The following is a 20,411-nucleotide window of genomic DNA, read 5'->3' as shown; positions in this document are numbered from 1 at the left end:
GTAATAAATTTAACAAGAAACATGCAAGACCTATACACTGAATGTAAAAAACGCTGAAGGAAATTACAGAAGACACAAATAGAAAGATAAACCATGTTTATAGGCCAAGATACTAAGATGGCAATATTTCCCAAGTGATGTACAGATTCAATGCAAACCTTAATAAAATCCTAGGCACCCCAAGATATTATCAAGGTGATCCTAAAATTCAAATGAAAAAGCAAGGAACCCAGAACAGCCAAAACAGTTTTGAAATGGAGCAAAGTTCCCACATTTCCTGATTCTTAAACACTACAAAGTTGTAGTAATGAAGACAAGGTGATACTGGCATAAGGACATATATTTAGATCAATGGAACACAATTGAGAGTCTGATGAAGTTGATCATCATTCTCCATACACAAAAGAATGAACTCCAAATAGATCACAGGGTGAAATGTCAGAACTAAAAGTATAAAAAGATATAAAGGGGAAATCTAAAAGTGATACTGAGGTAGGCAATGGCATTTAAGGCACCACAAGCCCAGATAACAAACTGACAGGTTGGATTATATCAATACAAGAAATTTTGTTTGTTCTGCAAATACCGTTAAGAAAGTGAAAAGAAGGCTGGGGATGTAGCTTAGTAGTAGAGCGCCAGGCTTAATCCGCAGCACAACACAATACAACAAAGGGCAAAGACAACCCATAGAATGAGAGAAAATATTTGCAAACCACATGTTCAACAAAGGACTAGTATCCAGAATATAAAGTTAAATCATAACAATGAAACTCAGTGTTTAAAAATGAACAGAGAATTTGGATATTTCTCCAAAGAAGATTCAACAGAAAAGACATTCCATACTGTTAGTTACTAGGGAAACAGAACTCAAAACTACAACAATACAACACTTCATATTCACCGAGACGGCTAAACTAAAGACAGCAGCAAGTGTTGGTATGGATTTGGAGAAAGTGCAATACTTGCTCTGCAGGCGGGGATGCAAAATGGTGCAGTTGTTTTGGGAAACGAATTGGCAGTACATACCACAGTTACTACATGACCCAGCAATGGGTCTCCCAGATGTATACCCCCGAGAATTAAAACAACATGTCCAAACAAACACTTGTAAACACAGATTTGTAGATACATTATTCATAATCAGGAAAAAGTAGAAACAACCCAAATCTTCACCAACTGATGAATGGAAAACAAAATGTTTATCTATACAAGGCAAATGATTCAGCAGCAATAAGGAGTTAAGAACTAAGCCATGCCTCATTATAGACGAACCTCAAAAACACTGCACTAAGTGAAACGAGCCAGTTGCAAAACACATACTGTATGATTCCATTTATACAGCTGTGCAGAATGAGCAAGTCTGTAGAGACAGAAAGTAGACGACTGGGAGGAGTATGCAGAGTACTGAATGCTAACAGGCACTGGATTTCTTCTACGTGGGAAAATGTTCTAAAATTACCCTGTGGCAATGCTTGCACAACCCTGTGGCTATTCTGGACACACTGAAATGTACACTTTAAATGGTTGAACTGTGGTATCTTTATATTTCAATAAAGCTGTTTGTTTACGCATATGCATTTCTTGTAATGTGTACTGTACCTTTCTTTGGCTTCTTTGAGTGCAATTTCAAGTCTCTCCACCTTCTGGTTTTCTTCCCTCAGGCAAAGCAGGAGCTGGCTCACAGTCAGTTCCAGTTCAAATTCCAAATACTTTTTGGTGTCTTCTGCAGATTTGGTCCTACATTAAGATACACCCACCACATTCAGTATATAGGTTAAAAGATTTTCATGAGAGGGGCTGGGGATTTAGCTCAGTGGCACAGCACCTGCCTGGCAAGCGTGAGGTCATGAGTTCGATTCCCGATACCAGAAAAAAAACAAAACAAACAAACAAACAAAAAATATTTTCATGAGAAAATGAGAATGTCAAGGCCTAAGAATGGAGTAGCCCTGTATAACTAAAAATAACCTAAAGGAAATGGTTTCCAGAACATTCTCCAATTAATTCTCTTCTGACTGACCATAGTTGATCCTGTGACCTTCAGTGCCAAGCTTGGCCCTACTTTCTGGGGAAGGTATGGGGACTAACAGTGAGGCTCAGACAAGCTAGCCTCACTATGCAAGTACTTGCTGTCTCTAAATGGTGACTGTATACAACAGAAGGCCGTAAAACCCACAGAAACAGTTCAGCAGCCCTGGCTGGAAGTCTCAGGCTCCCAGACATCTCATCTCAAGGAGGCCTGCACCACACAAACTATATAGGCATCATAGACTGGTGGACCTCAAATAACAAAAGCCATCACATTTGCAAGTCACATTACGAGAAGTAAACTTTTTTAGTCTTTGTTTCACATAAAGCAGGGAAATGCAGGCATTGTTGTCAAGTATTTTTTGCCATTTCAAAACACGATTGAAGCTGGGTGTGATGTGCATACCTATAACTCCAGCACTCTGGAAGGTTGAGGCAGGAGGATTGCAAGTTTAAGCCCAGCTCGGGCAATTTAGAGAGACTCTGTGGTGATATATCTCAGTGCAAAGACCGAGAGGGTTTAATCCGCAGTGTCACCAAAAAAAAGATGATTGATTCAAGAGAAATCTGAATGACAGACAAAACCATCTGACCATCTGAACACTATCACAGCTATACTTCAGTCATCTACTCAGACTTACCTGCCTAATAAAAAGCCAGGATAGAATCCCAGGTACCAGGACTCCAAAGTCCAAGTTCTAAAGTAGGAAACAATCTCAGATACGCAGGATACTCATAAATGATACAAACTGTTATTATTTTTTTAAAAGAATTGCAATGTGGCATAAAGAGGAAGTGGGCCTTGCCTGTGGATTTAAATGAGGAGGAAGTGGCTTGAAAATTTCTGACACTGGTTTCTTCCTTCCCTCCACTTCCAGGAATGATTTTTGATATTCAAAACAGTAATCTGGGTAAAAGTTGACAAATTTCTAACTAAAAAAGGGAATAATGTTTACTTTGGGTTTTTTCCAGTACTGGGAATAGAACTCACGACCTCGAGCTTGCCAGGCAGGCGCTGTGCCGCTGAGATAAATCCCCAGCCCCAAAAGGGAATAATGTTTACTTATGCCAGCTTTTCTGTCTGGATGAAAGAATGTTATCTCATACTTACTTTTACTATCTAGAGAGATCCTGACCTGGACAGCTTAGTGAGAGCCTGTCTCAATACAAATAAAAAGGTCTGAGATGTAGTTCAGTATCCCTGTGTTTCATCTCCAGTAATGCTCCCCCAAAAAAAGTTTTTGAGGGAAGCAATCGAGAGAAATTTTCAGATAACTGGCTCACAAATGGATGGACAGTATATATCCCATACACAAAGGATGAGCTAACAGCCTCCTCTGGATGAGCTCTACCTGCCAAGAATCAAGTGGTTCAGGCCCCGGGTTCTACCACCTCTCCCCTTGCAGGCCCTCCCACTGTTTAAGACGTCTGCTTCCTAGTATCTACTTGGCTGCAGCGTTAAATACCATCCAGTATTCTTAAGCTATTCTGATATAAATCAGTCCCTTTTTCAGCCCCTCATGTTTGACCTCCAGTGACAGGCTCAAAGTGACAAGACTCTCCTCTGTCTGCCTGATAGCTCTAGTCTTTCAACACATACATGTCAGTGGAGTCCGCTGTTGGGAGCCTAGGACAACTGTTCTTGATTTCTTTTATTGCCCCTTCAGCTTCTCCTTCCTGTAAAACCAGAAACAAAAGGAATTTAATAAAATGTTTCTGTAAGACAAATTCTTCACTGAAAGAAGAGATAAAAGATCAAGACTATTGATGCCATGCAACCCACAGAATCCAACATTTCAGTGGGCAGTGATTAAACTGGGCCACACAAACGGAATGGAAATGGAAATGTACTCTTTCCTCAGTCCCGACGCCCTGTCAAGATTATAAATACACAGTCTAAGGTGTGAAGGTCAATCTCCTCTCACTGAACACATTGAACCTGACTCCATAAACATGAAAGCTTATCTTCTCTTTTGCTTTGGCACTCCCTCTCTCCCTAAGTTAAGGTCACACAGAGCTGGTGACAGCCCACCTACCTTTCTTGTACAGTCCTTTAAAGTGTAAAATATTAGAATATACTCAAGCAAAATTGAAAAGAGGCAGTTTCCTATGGATGATTTTTACAAAGCAATATTTTTGCCAAGCCGGCCCTTGTTAAAAATGTGCACGCACCACAGCCCATTTAGGGAACAAGAAGGCTAAGAGAAATCCTTACAGGATATGCAAGGCAAGTCATAGTTCAACAAGCTCATGAGGAAAAGTTTCAAAATGCACAAAGATGGTTCTAGGTATTTTGGATACACTCTTTCCAAATCTTGGGCAGTATTTTCCTGTGCACAGAAGCAAAGCCAGCAAAACATGTTTAACAATAACTGTCACTCATCTGTGAGGCAGAAAATGACAGTAACCATGAAAGAAGGAACCTCATTTGGAGGTTCTGATAAGCTCTCTGGATCCTTGAAATTTTATCAGTTATGTGCAGAGGGTCAAAGTTTGTAGATCAAAATTCTGTCTCAGTAGTCTTTGGTCATTTACACAAAGATACCAAGGCAAAGTATGCTTTTCAGTCAAGTTCAACCACTACTAATGTACCTACAGTGCATTAGGAGGTATGTAATCAAACGTAGTAAGAGCCATCTTCTGACTGTATTATATTCCTTTGTGCAGCAGATGAATAAGGAAGTTCCACACTGATACTATAGACATGCCTAGTAGTTTAGGTTTTTTGCAAGTTGCTCCCCACTCCTTGACTTGTCTAAAAACTGCATTTCTCTCTTTCATGAACACAATTAATCTCCTTTCCTATATCAGATATATACTTTGATAGAGTAACTCCAAGACAAGTTCTGTCTTGTCTGCATTGACTGCCTGTATCACAGAGGATTTTATCATTGTGTGTTTTTTTGCCTATCTATCCTGTCTTTTCAGTGATATCAAAGGAGAGGCCACTACATGGCTTATGTACCTGCATTGCTCTTTAACAGAATTGTGTGTACACCCACATACAACACAACAGCCACTTCACAGGAGCTTAGGATCAGCACACACCAACTCACTTAGCACACTTCACTCTGGCTGCACAGAAATTCGAGTTTGGTAGTACTGGCTACCAAACTTCTGAGGTTCCTAAGCGGCTGCTCTTGGGAGGGAAAACACCAAATACCTCTTCAACCCATCCATGAGCTCTGTTCCTCCCCTCACTTCTCATTTTTAATTATCACAATACTCAAAAAGAGGGTTCCACAACTAAAATGTGCTTAAAATCTGTTCGTTTACTACATTTGAGCAGCATTCTGCTTACTTAAGTGAATTGCTCAACACAGCTTTTGAGACTTGGCCTAAAAAATGTTAGAAAATTCATGCTTATAATTTTAGCTTTGGCATTTTTTTACATCAGTCACAAAAATGTTTGCTTTGCCAAAATAAATTAAAAACAAGTAAGATTATGCTTTTCATCATAAAGGGGAGTTTCTATTTTTTCATTTCAACTAGGACAACACTCACAAACACTATCTTATACTTAAAAACCAGGAGCCAATTTATCTTTGCTACAGGGCAATTTCCCTTGGGTACGTGGCTTTCCTACGTTCCTAAGAAATAGTGGTACTTGGCTCATTGTCTAGGTGAGGCTTTGTGCATTGCTTAAAACAAAAACAGAATCAAAGCTCTTACAGCCATCCTAATCTCTACAAAGGAGTCTTCGGAGGAGCCACTGGAGTTGAGCTTGAGCTGCAGCTCGGAGACAATGCCCAGCAGGTCTGCCTTTTCGTCCTGGAGCCGTGCCACCTGTGCTTTCAGCTGCTTTACCGCCTGCTCCGCTTCCACCCTGGGAAACTGGGTGTCACTGGTGGGGTCCTGGGAGTGACAAGGAGCAGAACAAACAAGCCAAAGTAAGGGCCTGGTAGTTTCACTCCATTCCCCACACTCGCAAAGGAGGCAGCTTCTCACCATCTCGCTCTTACTTGGCCATTACCTTAACATACTGTTTAAAGTAGAAATTTTCCATTACTTTGTTGTATTCAAATACTAGAAATTAAAATATAAATAAATAAGTAAATATATGAATGAAGATGGTAAGAGAGAGAAGGTGAGGCAGGGAAGGGGATTAGAAAGAATCAAGCTGTGTCATGTCACGTACCAACTCCCCACAATGAATGCAATCATTAGGTATTACAAACATGTACCAGTAAAAGAGAATCAAAATTTAAAATAATTTTATGACCAGAGTGAGTTCCATAGCACACTGAACAACCGGATATTATTCAAATAACCAACTAGAGTTTGAAAACAGTAGACTCCTAAGTCATGGCCCAAAACTCCAGAAAATAATGACAAAAAGCTGCTACACCTGATTCTTTGGGTTTTTTCCCCACTCAAATATGCCTGCTTACCCCACCTCCCAGTACTTGCATGTTGACTTAGAAGCCAAAGCACTATGGACATCATTTGGCTCAGTAATTGTAAAATACAATGAAAGCCCTAAATTCTTTCAATAAGTAAGCTGGTGAGTATAATACTCTATGTTGGCATTTTAAGGTTGCTAATGGTAAATCTGGTGGAAAACAAAATTTAAAATCTGAGAGGCTGATATCAAAGCTAAAAAAATAAACTTTAGCCTGTATAAACACTAATAATAAGCATTAATATTTCACAAGTTTCAAGTATGTGTTATGTTCACCCTGTTGCAATGACTGCACATGACAAACTCACAGGAGGAAGAGCCTGGTCAGATGTGTTTTCACTTGGGAGCAGGGTGACTGGATCTAGTACACACTCCGCTGACCACTGCCACTATGGCCTGGAGCAGACTCGCTAATGTTTCTGGCCACAGGTTTTGTGGGTTAGAAGACATGGTATCCCCTGGCCTGTGGCCCCTTGCAGTGGTGCCGCCCAAACCTCCCAGTCCCTCCGAGGAAACCTCCCTGGCTCTTCTGTGCACGGCACCATGCTTCAGCTCCCTTCCCAAACCGAAAGTGCAGCTGCTGAGAGCAACAGAAAATTGCAACACACACACACACACACACACACACACACACACACACACACACAGAGTACAGCATCAAATAGACCAACTTTTAAAGAAAGATCTTTATTACCTGCAGAAATTTATAGCTGATTAAATACTATCTATGGATTGTCCTAGCAAAAATTTCTATCAGTTATTTTCTACTTGCAGTCAACACTGTCCAAGTAGACTGTTCTTTTCTATGTTATTCTGCCCTAACAGATTCCCCAAGGACTAGAAAACATGTCCAAAGGCTCGTGGTGGAATTGAAGCAGTACTCACAAACCAGCTAGTCCATCAAATGTCTCTCAGCAGAGGTACAAATACTGACTTGCCTTCCCACTACCAGTATAATGCTCTCCCTTCACATGCAGCAGTCCCTGCAGGCCTCCCGAAATGCAACTCATATGAACCTAGAGTGAGGTTTTGAACAGAAGTCTATATAACCTCTCTTGGTAGTGACTCATATAAAAGGAAACTATTTAGAGTGAAAAATGAAAGCCAGGCATGGTGGCACACGCCTGTAACCCCAGCACTCCAGAGCTGAGGCAGGAGGACTGCTGTGAGTTTGAGGCCAGTCTGGGCTACATAGTGAGCTCAAGGCCAGCCTGAACTGCACAGTGAGGAAATTAGGAAATTTTAGAGGTACCCTCTTGGCATCTCTATAGACATTTTATAGAATGAACTTTTACACTCCTTGATGGAAGGGTAGAAGGAAAAAAGGAAATAGTTTTAAATAAGTGTCTGAGAACAAGTATCTAAGGTTGTGAAACTGGGACCTCAGATTATTAGGCTAATTTTTTTAATCATACCTGGGAAATCATGCATTCAGTTAGTTGACATAAAACACTGTAAAGATAATTTCTGTTTCTTCCATTTTACTATGGAGACTCTTCCCATTCCTTCCCTAGACTAGAACTCCCACAGCCCCTCTTTGCTCTCTACCCCAATCCACTGTTATTCTATTGTTTTTGAACACTTAGTTACCCGGTGACACAATGTTTCTGTCTTTCCATACATTCGTAGCATCTTCCCATCTCACTGTCCTGAACGCTGCCCAGGTGACCCGCCATCTCAGGAGGAGTCTGCCTTGTGGCTTCTGTCCAGATATAGGTACAATTAAAAGTTAGAAAGTACTCTCTGCAGATGAACTGAATGCAAGATTCAGTGAAATGGAATGGAATTCTTTCTCTCAAGCACCTCACATCCCCAGAGTCCTGCTGGGAGCTGTGTTCCTGGATCATCCGCCTTGAAAGCAGCTGTGCAGAGCTCCGGCTTCTGATCTCAGCCTCTTCCAATTCTAGAACCTTTTAGGAAAACCTAGAGGTGGACTATCTCAGAAAAGATAAACTGTCTGGAGGCTCACCTCTTAGGTTCAGTGTGATAGGCTCCTGCAGACTGAGGCCAGCTACCAGCTCACATTCCAAAATTCAAGGAAGGGAAATAATGTCAGATATTTTTTTCCAGAAAGTAGAAAATATAGACTGTATCTCTGGTGATCATTTCTTCAGAAAATTCTACCTCAAAAATATTTAGCTAATCAGAGATTTGTCCCTGCCAAAGAAGGAAGTTAATGCTCTTTGAACTGTAAGATAAACTGAAAGATAAGGCATAATAAATCTTATCAACAAAGAAACACTTCCAATATAAATGCAGGTTTATTGGAGCAGAATGTTCATTGCCCCATGGGCAGGAGTTCACGAGATCACCAATATGAACTATACAATTTTTTCTAAGTCACTTTTCAGTGCTTTATTCTACATCAGTCCCCCCTTTCTGTCCATTTTGTTTCTTTGTTTCTATGCTTTACTCACCAACAAAATAAAGATGAACAAAGTTCAAGGTAAAGTCTCAAGAAAAATCACTGATATTGGAGTAAATCTCTCCATAACCAATCCAGTGCTTCATCCTCCAAGGGTTAAGCACCAGGTATAGCAGAAAATGGGCATCTGCTTATGTCCACCTAAATGAATGAGAGCCAGAGAGCCTTGGTGGACCAGCAGGAACTCCACACATCCTCTGGTCTGGTTTTCACTAACATCTTTGACATCCATTCCTGAATATTCCCCCAGGTTCTCTGGATCAACAAAAATGTGTGTATTTCTCTCTTTAACCAGAGCAACCCTAGTCAGGTTCCTATCACCACATGGCATTTGGGAAGTGAATACCCAAAAGGAAAATGTAAAGTGAATAACCTCTATTTTCCACTGAGAAAACAGACTAAGTCAGTAAGTAAACATTCTGAGTAATATATTTTCAAAATGTAATTTATTTCAAAGACATAAATGAAAAGCAACAACTGGATGGTTTTAGACCGAGGTCCTTCTGCACCATGTGTAACAAAACACTGATTTATAAGCTCTGTATTGTTTTGGCTACAATGGTTAAAGCTTTACAAATTTCTCACTCTCAGCAGAGATTACACTGACCTTGCAACCAGTCTTTCCAGCAAAAATACTTCTCAGACCAGTCCAGCCTGAACAATGAAAGGAGTCTCCATAAATAACATCCTACTGCAGGTATTGAGAAAATAAAATCACAACTGATCAGTTTGCTCACCTCTAATACTTTTTGTGATTCCCCTTGTAGTTTTTCAAGCTTTTCCTTCAATTTTTCATTTTCACGACTCAAGGCCATCAAGTGCTCTTTGGCTTCTTTGCTCTGGATCTCGAAAAACTGGCGTTCTTCCTTCTGTTTCTCTGTCCAGGCTGACAGCTCCTCAAATCGCCCTTTCATAGCTTGATTATTTAGCTTCATGGCTTCTGTAAGGGATTTAGAGGGAGGAGATACACCAGGAGGGAACACACCAGGAGACTGGGCAGAATTTCACACATCAGTCCTCCCATTGCCTGGCTCTGAATCTAAACACACCAGGCTGGATAGCACCGCAGGGTCAGCGGGAAAAGAACTAAAACAAGCTGAGTGCTTTTTGCTTCCAGACAGAACTAGCAGGTCTAGCATCATTTCTAGTCCTTAAAAGATCAAGCAGCTGGAGACAGTGGAATATGCCCAGCTACTTGGGAGGCTGAAGCAAGAAGATTACAAATTCAAGGCTGGCCTGGGAAACTCTGAAAGATGCTATCTCAAAAAAACCCTCAAAAAACAAAAAACCAAACAGTCCTAAGAAAATAAAATTGATTTAGGTCCCTTCACTATAGCAGAAAATCTCACTAGTAAGGATAGCTGGGCATGTAACAGAGCACTTGCCTACCATGTGCAGGACCCTGGCTTCAATCCCCAGTACTGAATGAAAGAAAGAATGACTGCATGAATAAACAAACCAGCACACTGAGGAAGGTCTTATCACTCCTTACTTAGAACATAGGTCCTCCCAAAAGCCATGGCTTGAGATATCAGAATGCTTTCTCTTTAACAGACATAATTTAGGACTAACTCTGTAATTGTAGCAAACTTTCTCTTATTTTCCTCTAAAATGCACTAAACATCATTACACCATTTCCCTGAGAATCAATTTTCTTTCTTTTTCTTTCTTATCTATCTATCTGTCTATCTATCATCTATCTATCTACTTACCTATCAACCTACCTACCTACCTACCTACCTAATGTGGAGTTGGAGAATAGATCCAGGGCCTCATGAATGCCGGCTCTACCACTGAGCTACCCCTTCTGTCTCAAATACTTTTAATTTTTACCTGTATTCAGAAGTAAACACTGAAACCATCTGTGTCCTATCAAAAGCCACCCTCAGCTTTTTCTTCCCCCAGGGAAAGGAGAAAGGAGCTAACCTTTGATCTTTATTACCAGAGGCTTTGTTCCGGGAAGGGCTGGGAGTAGAGAACTGCTCACCTTTCAGCTGGTGGTTCTCAACCAGGAGCTCTTTCATCTGCTGCAGCAGCTCCTCTGGAGTGAATGTGTCCAAGTTGGGGTGAGCCAGACTGGGGGGTCCATTCCCTGTGGTTTCCCCAGGGCTGTCCCCCTTTTCAGTCAGGCAGCTGAGCGCTTGGTAGGACATAGCAGCAGTTCCTATGAAATAGCCACAAACTAAAATTATACCTGCCTTCCTTCTGCCGTGGGCCTCTATAAGTCCCACAAATCCTTTAATAATTGTTAATACAATATTTATTCCCAAAGTTGCTAGCTTTCTCTCTAATTGCTTTTTCTCCTTCCTTCCTTCCTTTCTTCCTTTTATATTGGGATTGAATCTAAGGGCTATCACTAAGCTACATCCTCAGCCCTGAGCCTTGCCAAGTTGACCCAAGCTGGCCTCAAACTTGTGATGCCCCTGCCTCAGCCTCCCAGGTAGTTGAGATTACAGGTGTCACCATAGCACCCAGCTTCCAACTGCATTTTGAACATCTTTGATTCTTCCTTTTAACACATTCATGGTGGGACTATAGGGGCCAGGGATATAATAGCTCAGGGGCACAGTGTCTGCCTGGCAAGTGCAAGGTCCTGAGTTCAATTCCCAGTACCAAAAAAGAAAAGAAAAAGCAGATGCGACTATAATTCCTATGTCTTACTGCTGGGCAGCTCGAACCACTGGTGGTACATGCATGACTGTCCCATCAGGTGGCCTTTTATTAATTTTATTAGTTAAAAAAAACCAATAAAAGTGATCAGATCCATTTGTACCGCCGACGGTATAAGCTGCCTGATGACTCATGCATGCACCACCAATGTGGTGTGTGTGTGTGTGTGTGTGTGCACATGTGTGCATGCCTGTGTCGATGGGTGTAAAGAGAGGCCCAGTGAGGAGTTGCAAGTGTAAGAAAAGACCCATACTCCTGACATAGTGACCACCACATGTGGAAAGCATCACTACATAAATTCTCCCATGCTAATCTTTACCTTCTAAACTTCTTATTCTGAGTGAGTTGTATGGTATGTGAATTATACCCCAGTACACTTGTTTAAAAATTTCCCTTTTGGGGGCTGGGGATTTAGTTCAGCGGCAAAAGCGCCTGCCTGGCAAGCACAAGGTCGTGAGTTCGGTTCCCGGTACCGGAGAAAAACCAAAAAAAAAAAAAAAAAATTCCCTTTTTTATTGCTTATAGTTTTAGTTAAAAGAAAAGTGAGAGTTAACCTTTTTCAATGTTCCTATGTGCTCCAACTGCATACCAATCACACCCTGTCTCAATGCTTCATTAAAATACAACTATTTCACATGTGAGGAAGAGCTGAGTCCCCAGGGGTGTGTGGGTCATCCAAAGTCACCAAGTGGGACAACCAGGCATGAAGGTGGACACAGAAACCCAACAACGCAAAAAAGGTAATACTGAATACTAAGACTTCCATGTTATATTTTCCAAAGCACACACCAGAAAAATAAGCTATCTTATTTAGTTATCACATATTCTGAAAATATTTTCATACATACCACTTTATTCTTTAGAGGAGTCAATATGGACATATAAGATAGATGAGTGACTCTCAGTCCCACTTCTTTAGTATCTACTAAGAACGGAAACATAAACATCTCTAATCATTGGCCACAGGCTCCAGGCAAACGTTTTCATCTTCATAGCTCATGAAAATGGTAAGTGTCTTCCATCAAGGGCTGATGTCAATGATTATAAAACAATACAAAGAAAAGGCCACTCCTACCTGTACTCTGACACTATGTGCACACTCCTACTCTACAAAGCAAAAAGGGACTATGTCTAGAGAGACACCTGAAAAGGCATTTAATTATACACAAGATGTTTACCCTTACAAAATGTTTCTTCCCCAGCTACTCGGGATTAAACCCAGGACTTCAGCACTGAACTACATTCAAAGCCCTTCTTTAAAAAATTTTTGTTTTAATTTTGAGATAGGATCTTGCTAAGTTGCTAAAGTGCCCAGGCTGGCCTTGAACTTGCAATTCTCTTGTCTCGGCCTCCCAGAGTGCTCAGATTACAGGCATGCACCACCATGACTTGCTTAACCTTCACCTTACATTAGCCATTTCCAGTAAAATTTTAGTCAAATATAAGCAACCTTGACAGGAATCTCTAGCTGGGAGCAGTGGCACATGCCTATAATTCCAGCACTATGGGAGGCTGAGGCAAGAGGTTTCAGTTTACAAAACAAATTTGAAGCCAGGTATGGTGATGCATGCCTGTAATCCTAGCACTGGGGAAGCTGAGGCAGGAGAATCATTGTGAGTTTATGGCTAACCTGGGCAACGTAATGACACCGTGTCTCAAAAAACTCCCCTAAAACTTCACCCACAAATTTGACTCCATCTGTATATGCTGTTACTATACAATTATGATAAAGCAGAAAGCAGTGACATCACCAGAACCCCTGGAAGATGAGGAAGGCACTCAGAAGGGAGCAATTCCACCTCTTCTGGGGGTAAGGCATCAGACCCATCAGCTCCCCATGATTCCAGGACTATGGAGACAGTGTGACATTTGGAGCTGCAGTCCCTTATGTGTGAAATCAGTCCCTGGAAGAGAGGTAGGAGGACAGCCTCCTCTCTGCCATAACTGCGTCACACCACCAATGTACACTCCTAATTGCTTCCCACACCAAGAACAGGCAGAGTGTCCTCTGGAACCCACAGCCTGGCACCTGATTTGGTTCCAGGAACTTGCAGCTACTGGGGACAGCAGGCTGTGTGCTGACTGCCAGAGTGACTTCATTCTAAAGCAGCCACAGCAAAGCAGAGACATGTGAGGAGGACGTGAGGCAGGAGGGAAAACCACAGATAAACATATGTCTCAATTGTGAACCTCTTGTCTGTTTTACAGAACCAAATTAATTAGAAAAGAGGTAACGCAGAGAAGTGTTTTATCACTTAGCATTAGGTGACAAAAACAGACTGTTTTTTTTTTTTTCTCCCCATTTCAAAACTTCTGGATAAACTGCCAACTTCTCACTTGCTATAAAATTCTTTTAATTTTTTTCACAGAATGATCTTGGTGCCAACATTTCATAAAAATGGACTTTTACTGAGTAAGAGTGTACTCCCCTGTTTTGCAGAATAAAAATAAATTAGAAGTAATAGACCTAATAGTAATAGAAGTAATAGACCTTACAATACGTATCATTTACATGAAAACCTAAAATTTCCTTAGGTATTTAGTGCTTACATCACACTTTGGAAAGGCCATGGAAGTATTTAACAGACTTTTATTTTATTTTATTTCTTGGTATCAGGGCTTAAACCTAGGGCCTCACACGTGCTAGGCAAGTGCTCTATCAACTGAGTGACATCCCAGCCCAAAAGATTTTGTTTTCAAGTATCTAAGCAGGTATGTGGAGATGTGTTTGGTTTCACGTTCATTATATGAACAAATTTCTCCTTAATGGCTTTTCCAAGGAAAAGAAAGTGAAGGAGAAGGAAAAGGGGAAGAGGAGAGGGTAAAGAAGAAAAGGGAGAGAGCTATTGCTTGAAGATGGTTTGTTTCTCTCCTCCTTGACCTTCATTTACCTATACCTTTACCAAGTCTATAGGGACAACCACAATAACATTAAAATTGGTTCTAGTTGTGACATTGGTGCTTTTTTCTCAGGTTGCCCAGGTTTTATCAAGACACTGGGATAGGAAGACTTGTTCTAAGAGAGGCATACTCACACCGCTAGTCAGTTGTGTGGACTACAGGAGTCAACTGACCTTTGTGACTAAGGATTCATCAAGCAAATGAAAATCCTTATGGCTGCCATCAGCTCGACAGACCTGGGAAAGTAGTTACAGTAAGGTCACAGTCCACCCTCAATTCAGACATGCTCAGTATCTTACACAGCACGCTATTCTCTCTCCAAATACACACACTTATCCTAGTTACAGCAACTCTGCTATCCAGTGTTGTTAGGAGGAACACTCTGTGACTCAAATGGCATGAAGTTAGCACATATGGCAAACAAAAGCATGTAAATGCTTACTTTTAAAATTTTACTAACCCATTTAGGCCCAGTGTGCCATTTTTAGAATGCCACAAACAATGAAACTTAATACAGTAAAACCTTGTATTGCAAGGAGTTTGGTGACTATTCTACAAGACAAGCAAACATTTCTAATAAATTTTTCTTTTTCATACCAGGAATCAAATTCACAACCGTGTGCTTCCTGGGCAAGCGCTGTGCCACTGAGCTATATCCCCAGACTATAAATTTTAACTTGATAAACAAAAAATGTTCAGCAATATGAGTAGTATGTGACACTAAGTGTCACATGATCATAACTGAGCAAAGGGTTCCCATCTCCCTCCCTTTTCCCCCCTCCCTCATTCCCTCCTTCTCTCCCTCTGCAGGACTGCGGATGATCTGTCTCCCAATACAAGAAGTTATGGAGAAGATCTCATCCACAAAGAAAGAGAAAAAGTGGAGGAATCCCTCACTTCAAATGAGATTAGGACATGTATAAAGTGTGTGAAACAGTGCAAAATTTTGTAGAAAAGCATCACCCAAATGGCTGTAGCAGTGTGAGCGATGAATCTGTTTAAGGACAAAGCAATGTCATATTTCTGCAAAATCCTCAAAAAGAGGCAAAGGCAAGTGTCATTGGGTAGATTCCTTTTGAAAGTTGAAAAAGATTACATTGAGCCAACAGCAGTGATTCTGTCAGTGACAGTGGAAGTCATCCTGCATAATAATCCTCCTCTCTCCTCTCCCTCTCACCATCCATAAACGTTTTTAAAGGTAAGTGCAGCTTAATTTATTTTTCTTTATAATTTTGTATTATCTTACAGTATTGTAATTATTTTTATAAGAATATTTTTGAGTTGTGGAACAAATTGAGATAGGTGATTAGAGCATGGCAAAACTGGGGAAGTAGATGTGACTTGTTAATTATGAGACCTCAGGCACATGGGCAGAACAGTTCTGAAAGTCCTACTGCATATGGACTTCTCATAAGAAGTCAAGCAGGTTTCAGTAGGATGGCCTGGACCTGACCTCAGCCTAAGGAGTGGGATCCCAGCACCACCTCTCAGAAGGTAGAAGTTCTCAAGGGTTTCCTCCAGATGTGGACGGTACAAAAGAACACAGATGTTGGGAAGAGCTTACTATCATGACTTTCTTCACAGTGGCCCTTTCTTCTTTCTCCAGGGTGTCCTTTTACCGCTTTTTCTCTTTTTATTTGGCCTAAGCTTGCTCTGCACAGCCAGTTTCTCCCTCACCCTTCACTTTTACTTTCTTAAATAAACTTGGGCACTGCTTTTCGCTTATTTTGTTGAATTCGTTGTTTGAGATGAGAAGAACCTAGAATCTTAACTCCAGAAGGAGAGGTGAGCAAATCTGGTAATATTTAGTTAGTGAGCCACTTTTAGAAGGACCTACTGAATAACAAAATCGTCTGAGTTTCCATTATTTCTTATGGGGAAATTTGCTTTGATATACAAGGGCTTTGGACTACAAGTGAGTTTCTAGAATCGATTACACTCACAAACCCAAGTTTTACTATGAAAGCTTTTCTCTTCAAGTTCTTTTTCCTCAAATTTTTCTAGGTAACATGTATGAATTTTGTGCAAAAAATTAAAAAATTGCAACCTTTGGCATAAATACATTGAGAAATTTTATATGATTCATAAGACACTTTATGATTTTAGAGTACTTTGAGGCATCATTATGAGGTACCACTGTACAATACACAATAGCTATTGGTGGAATGCCAATTAGAGAAAGCTTAATTCTCTAAATTTTTAACATCATCTTGAGCTACTTAATTGTTCCCCAACATACCTCTTTGAATTTATCTTCAAAGTTTGGAGGAACTGGAACAAAGCCATTCATTCCTCGGTTTTATCCGATAATGTGTAAGTTTATTTAATTGGCTTATGTGTAAAGCAGTTAGCTGGGGAAGGGCCTAGATAGAGTTGGGTAACCAACCATATTGATAAGAATTAAAATAAGAATAGACTGAACTAGGACTTTGAACAAAGAATGAACTTCCTTAGGCAAATGAGATGCAACCCACTCCCTACTGAGGTACTGAATTCTGAGGAATTTAAATGCAATGAACTTCCTCAAGCAGCATGAAATGCAGCCTATTCTCTACTACTAAAGTGAGATATAGCCACTCCCTACTAAAACTCCTGAGTTCTGGGGAAATTAAAATGCAAAATAACCAGTTTGTTTTTCTTTTCTCTAAAATCCCAGTTTCCTTTAAATCCTATGTGAAGGACTGGGTTAGAAGCATGAGTTCCAGTTGGTCACTTTAAATCCAGAGTTACCTGTAACAGGCAGCCCTTGAACACTTCAGTAATTTCTGTGCTCTGCTCATCTATAAGTAGCTCTGGATGGAAGGACCATGTGGCCACCCACATGGACCCCTCCTGAAAACCCGGTCTTCTCATTTCCAATAAAAATCCTCAGAACCTCCTCCTCTTTGTTCCTGGATGTTATCACCCCATGAACTTGAAACATTTGCCATCCAACAGGTTGGGAGTTATTTTTCCTTATAACAATAACAGAATTTCTCATGCTAATCCAACTAATCTAGACCCAAAGTGTGTCATTTCTAAGCAAAGGTGATATTAAACACTGCATTAACTGAGCACAGGATTTGTCAGGATTTTACCAATGTGGACCTGGTAGATGAAGGTTAAAAGGCAGAATCTTCTAGAATTTGCTCCCAAATCTACTACTTGAATTCCCAAGAATACACATCCTTATTCATAATTCCAAGGCCAAGTAATTATAGCAATGATCAGACCTTGTAGACATGGGCATACATCTCATTCTGCAGTTGGCCTTAGAGATAACCTAGAGTAGACCAACTTCTTACTCAATGCAAGAAAGTCTTATCTGGTTTTCATGGTGCCTGGGCACACATTTGCCACTGAGCTAAATCCCCAGCCCCACTATTCGATTTTTATGTCTCACTAATATACAGAAAACAGGAGCAGATTTAACATAGTCAGGAGGTAGAAACCTAGGAGTAAAGCTTGATTCTTCCCATTCCCTCTTCTGCCAAGTCTAATGGGTCACCAAGTGCCAGTCACTTATTTTGCCTGGACTTTGGCAGCAGTGACTGCCACACAGAACAGGGTTTCTGCCTATCTGGCCTTCTGCTATATCCCCAGCATAGAGACGGTTACTTGGCACACATAAAGAAAAATTCAATAAAGATTTGTTAAATGAATTGCAGTAACCTCCACAATGGTCTTTTATCCCTTCCCATCTCACTCTTTGGAGTGCAGCCACTGTTACAAGACAGGGTTTTAGCAAGAAACTATGGCCTTTCAGGCCAGCTTATCCACCTACCAGTGCTATCTCCTCTCACAAACTGCTTGGACAAAGGCACATTGAAGGGCCCATGGTTCTCTGCGTTCTTAGCCTCTATGCCCTTGCATCTCCTTTATCCTCTCCCCGAGATGTCTGGCTCCCATTCTGCCCTGGCAGACTTCCACTAGACAGTTCGATATCTAGTTCAAATGTGGCACCCCATGTAAAGTGAGTCCTTCCTTCCCGTACGTATCCAGAGCAGTTTGTATTTCTACCTCTTTGGCCCTTGCTGCAATTACTGTCATCCTCTCATGCCCACCTCTTTTCTCTCCGTGTGACTCATAAGACTGGCACACAGCAGGCTCTCAGTGTTTGTTAAGATGAAACAAAAATGCAGCATAACAAGGTATTCTGAAGTCTAATACCTGCAAAACATTTTCTGCTGTGTGACACTCCCCACACGCTAGTTAGTATTGTCATACTTTTTCTAAAATTCTATGTCATTCATTTCCAGGCTGTTGAAGTCAACTTTTAAAACTTACTTTAAAAATCAGAACTGCTTTTTATTACTGTAAAGGCTTCTCAATATTACTTCATAACACACATTCTAACGCTCCATCAGCATACATATAAGGTGAAAACAATGAATTTTCTGCTGTTGTTTTTTGAGACAGGGTCTCACTATGTAGCCCGGGCTGGCCTCCAACTCGTGGTGATCCTTCTGCCTCAGCCTACTGAGTGCTCCAATTACTGACATGTACCAACATGAATGGCTTGAAAAATTTTTAAATAATACATTTTTTTACATTTAGCTTCCTCCTTTTCCCTTAGATTTTGGTTTTACTATTCCATAAACTCTAAAGAACTTATTAAACATGCCAAAATTTCAAAAAATCAGGAAAGTAGGTTTAGGGACCACTAGGTGTACTTCAACTTAAGAGAGAGAGTTCAGCAGAATGGTAATAAAAATTCCTGCCAAGAAGTTTGTTGGGGGAAGGTTAAATTCTATAGCATAGTATACAGTATAACCTAAAGATCAGTGCTAAAAAGCACACTGTTTACTTTTATAGTGTTGTACACAATATATAAAGAACTGCTAAAACTGGCACAGTAGAAAGACACTGCACAGACTCAAAATCAATCCCAGTCCTCTGTCACAGGCCACACTGAAAGGTCACCTGCCCATTCCTGAAATCGTTGGCCTTGGCGTTTGCTCCAGACTTCTTCTCTCCCAGAATCAAAGAGCAAGGTGGCTGCTTGAGTTAATAGCGCAGCCTTGCTAGCCACTCCTGAGACCTTGAGGGTCCCAACACTACTACCGAACTTATTTCCCAAGGACCTTCACTTTGCAATTCATCCTAAATGCCTCTGAGACACACATTTCCACATCACTGTACTCCTGGGGGTGGAGGCCAGGCCAGAAGCTGGGTTTCATTTTCTCTGAGCCTTGTTTACTGCTTCTAGCTTACATATTTCCCAGGGTAAAAGCAACTGCTTTGAGGTCTTCAGTCTTATCACTCACCCCCTCCACGTATATATACAGTATTATGTAATACATACACATATGCACATACATTACATATACATACACACTACCTATTTCCTCTACACAGCCCCCAGCCAGGGTGCGTGCAGATCCCTCTAAGCTGTCTGGTAACCCCACCTCCTCGGACAGGTGTCACCTTCTTTGCAGTTCCTGGGTCACCCCCGTAGAACAGTGTTTCCCTGTCTTGCAAAGGTGTACCTGTAACCTTCCTCCTTATAACCAGGAATCGCTGCATAATCAGCCTGAGGGAGGAACTCACCCTCAAATCACCTCGGGGACTTGAGGCTAGCCAGCCCGCGGCTGTTACCCCTTTGGGAAGCAGGGACCCTGTGGGGCCGCAGCCTTGTCGCCCTTTCCAACCAGGTCAGGGACCACCGGGCCTGGACACCCTCCCGGGGCAGCCGTGCCCCACCCCTCGTCACCCGGTCCCCGCGGACTCTGGGGCGGGAACGGCTGCGCGGACAGAGAGGCGCCAGCCACCCCCTCTCCCAGACGCTGTCGCCCGGCCCGGCTCACCGGCCGCCCGCGATCGGTTTCCCTCCGGGTCACTGCTTCCTGGGCATCGCGCCCGTGGAGGAGCGCTCCGGACGCGGAGGCGACGCCGGCCAGGGACGGCCGGGCGGGGACGGCGTTGGGGCGACCCGGTTCGGGCAGAGGGGTGACGCGGCCGCGCGACCCGCCAGAGCCGCTCAGCTGACCGCGGCGCAGGCTCGCG

At 41.7% G+C, this 20,411-nt stretch overlaps 1 protein-coding gene across 6 annotated transcripts in view; it reads right to left on the bottom strand.

The window, feature by feature from the left end:
- Positions 1–20,411, bottom strand: part of Optn (optineurin) — a 52,174-nt gene extending 31,763 nt beyond the window's left edge. For 2 of the 6 annotated variants that reach the window (XM_013521446.1, XM_013521442.1), the window contains exons 1-6: positions 20,213–20,411; positions 10,843–11,019; positions 9,593–9,795; positions 5,701–5,883; positions 3,629–3,705; positions 1,600–1,737 (exon numbers count right to left, since the gene is read on the bottom strand). In XM_013521446.1, the coding sequence (XP_013376900.1) occupies positions 1,600–1,737; positions 3,629–3,705; positions 5,701–5,883; positions 9,593–9,795; positions 10,843–11,008 (767 nt within the window). In that variant the 5' untranslated portion in view covers positions 11,009–11,019; positions 20,213–20,411. Of the gene's footprint in view, positions 1–1,599; positions 1,738–3,628; positions 3,706–5,700; positions 5,884–9,592; positions 9,796–10,842; positions 11,020–12,373; positions 12,451–14,599; positions 14,663–20,212 lie in introns of those variants that run through there. The other 4 variants (XM_013521444.1, XM_013521443.1, XM_013521445.1 and 1 more) reach the window with 3 other exon arrangements.

Source organism: Chinchilla lanigera, unplaced genomic scaffold, assembly GCF_000276665.1.
Source record: "Chinchilla lanigera isolate Chin_1 unplaced genomic scaffold, ChiLan1.0 scaffold00061, whole genome shotgun sequence".
Lineage (NCBI taxonomy): Eukaryota > Metazoa > Chordata > Mammalia > Rodentia > Chinchillidae > Chinchilla > Chinchilla lanigera.
The sequence above is the reverse complement of the archived record's forward strand: the minus strand, read 5'-3'. Positions and strand labels throughout refer to the sequence as shown.